At 43.9% G+C, this 2500-nt stretch overlaps 1 protein-coding gene across 1 annotated transcript in view; it reads right to left on the bottom strand.

Moving 5' to 3' along the window:
* The window catches only part of LOC307270282 (calpain-1 catalytic subunit-like), a gene marked incomplete at its 5' end in the record, with an annotated part of 28968 nt that overhangs the window by 2218 nt on the left and 24250 nt on the right, over positions 1–2500 (bottom strand). The window contains 4 exon segments of the mRNA XM_080054166.1: positions 829–897; positions 1392–1456; positions 1937–1994; positions 2232–2297. Of these exon segments, the coding sequence (XP_079910292.1) occupies positions 829–897; positions 1392–1456; positions 1937–1994; positions 2232–2297 (258 nt within the window).

Raw genomic sequence — 2500 nt, 5'->3', positions numbered from 1 at the left:
GAATTGTTCTTGTCCTTGAAGGCCACTGTAGCTTCTGTTATTATTCTAAAGGGGTGGGGTTACCCAGGGAGCGTTGCATTCTAGAACTTTGTAGAACTTTCTTGATGATGTCATATTACACACTGCACCTTTAAGTAATGGTTTAATAATATTAATCTCCCTCTCTGGTTTGATCACATATTGTTTTTGTTCATATTTAGTTTTCTGCGTCACAAACATGTTGCCGCTGGTTTGCCTTCGCTACGGAGAGCCGGAAGGTCCAAAGTGGAGAACGCTTTCACAGCCAATCAGCAGTGAGAAATCTGCTGACACACTGTGGCGCCATCCACTCTATATAAAGATTAACCCTGCGTTCCTTTTTCTTTTCTCTATTCTACATACTACATCTGGTCATAACAAGAATCTAGTTAGGATGCAGTAGGCATACTATTGGGACATACTTTTACTCTCTTATTTCATCATAACATGGCTCCTTGATCTTGCCTCTTGCTTTTATATCCATCGCATCCCCGTTTGTTTTCATATGGAGGCTTCGTTGATGTGACGTCACTTCACGTGCGCACTGGATTGTGGGTCAGAATCGCCCAAATAGGATGCTGTTTTCAACACTAAAAATCTTGGCCGCATGTAGTAGGACATCCGGGTACTTCTAACCATCCTAAATCTGGCCACAAGAATCAGGACATCCTAAATCTTTTATCTACCGTAGACTGGAACACAGCCTTAGTGTGTATGCGTGCGTGCGTGCGTGTGTGTGTTTGCGTGTATGTGTGTGTATGTGTGTGTGTGTATATGTGTGTCTGTGTGTGTATAAAGCTTTGCTCTCACCAGCCACTTCCTGACTTTGTTCCAGAGGATCTGAAACTCCACCAGTCCCAGCCGAGCGCTGCCGTCTTTCTGATCACAGGTCAAAGGTCACGACTGACAGACACAACTACAGCTGGATTTACACTGCAGACCCGGGTTAGAATCCAGCCCGGGTCGTTCACTGTCTGTCTGTCTGTCTGTCTGTCTGTCTGTCTGTCTGTCTGTCTGTCTGTCTGTCTGTCTGTCCTCTTCACAGCAGACCCGGGTTAGAATCCAGCCCCGGGTTGTTCTCTGCATGTCATTCCCCTCTCTGACACATTTCATCTCTGTCTCTCCAACACCGTCTACTAAAGAACAAATCCCCCCCAAAAAAATGCACAAAAAAAACAAAGAAGTTTCCCCTCTCATTTTTTTCTAACATACTTCACGGCCGATACATCTCTGTCTGTCTGTCTGTCTGTCTGTCTGTCTGTCTGTCTGTCTGTACATCACACAGATTGTCTCAGACGTGTTTTGACGCTTGTAGAAAATGTATAAATAAAATATTGAAAATAAAAATGTAATCTTGTTTTGTTTAAGGATACGTCCATGAGGGCCACCATGGATCTACAGGCCTCCATACCGAAACCATCTGTCTGCAGGTCTCTGTCTGTGGAGGGAAAGAAGAAGAAGTTAGAATCTGTCTGTCTGTCTGTCTGTCTGTCTGTCTGTCTGTCTGTCTGTCTGTCTGTCTGTCTGTCTGTCTGTCTGTCTGTCTGTCTCTGTGTGTGTGTGTGTGTCTGTCTGTGTGTCTGTGTGTCTGTCTGTCTGTAGATAGATAGATAGATAGATAGATAGATAGATAGATAGATAGACAGACAGACAGACGGACGGACGGACGGACAGACAGACAGACAGACAGACAGACAGACAGACAGACAGACAGACAGACAGACAGACAGACAGACAGACAGATAGACAGACAGACAGATAGACAGACAGATAGACAGATAGACAGATAGACAGATAGACAGATAGATAGATAGATAGATAGATAGATAGATAGATAGATAGATAGATAGATAGATAGATAGATAGATAGATAGATAGATAGATAGATAGATAGATAGATAGATAGATAGATACTTACGTTTGGACACGACTCTGTTGAGAATGGTCTGCAGCTCTCTCACTGAGATCTCCATGTCCTGAACATACACACATTCAGGTTAAACTATGTTACACACACACACACACACACACACACACACACACACACACACACACACACACACACACACACACACACACACACAGACACACACACACACACACACAGGTAGGGAGAGGGACACACACACACACACACACACACACACACACACACACACACACACAGGTAGGGAGAGGGACACACACACACACACACACACACACACACTCACGTCTCCTGACAGCTGGGCGAACATTGTCCTGAAGGAATCATCCACGTCGCTCTCTGAGACTTCATCCTGAAACACCAACAGTTCATATTAAAGGTGAAGTAGGTAGTAGTCTCTCTCTCTCTCTCTATCTGTCTGTCTGTCTGTCCTTATAACATAAAGGGGAAGTAAGAGGTTTGTTTATGTTAATATAAGTGTTAAATCGCTCTTTATTCATACAGTGATCACTTACATAATGTGCGCGTTTCATAAAGCCCATCTCTCAGTCACTC

This window comes from Ammodytes marinus (genome assembly GCF_949987685.1).
Source record: "Ammodytes marinus genome assembly, contig: scaffold_35, whole genome shotgun sequence".
Taxonomy (NCBI): Eukaryota; Metazoa; Chordata; class Actinopteri; order Uranoscopiformes; family Ammodytidae; genus Ammodytes; species Ammodytes marinus.
This window is presented reverse-complemented; position numbering and strand designations above follow the sequence as displayed.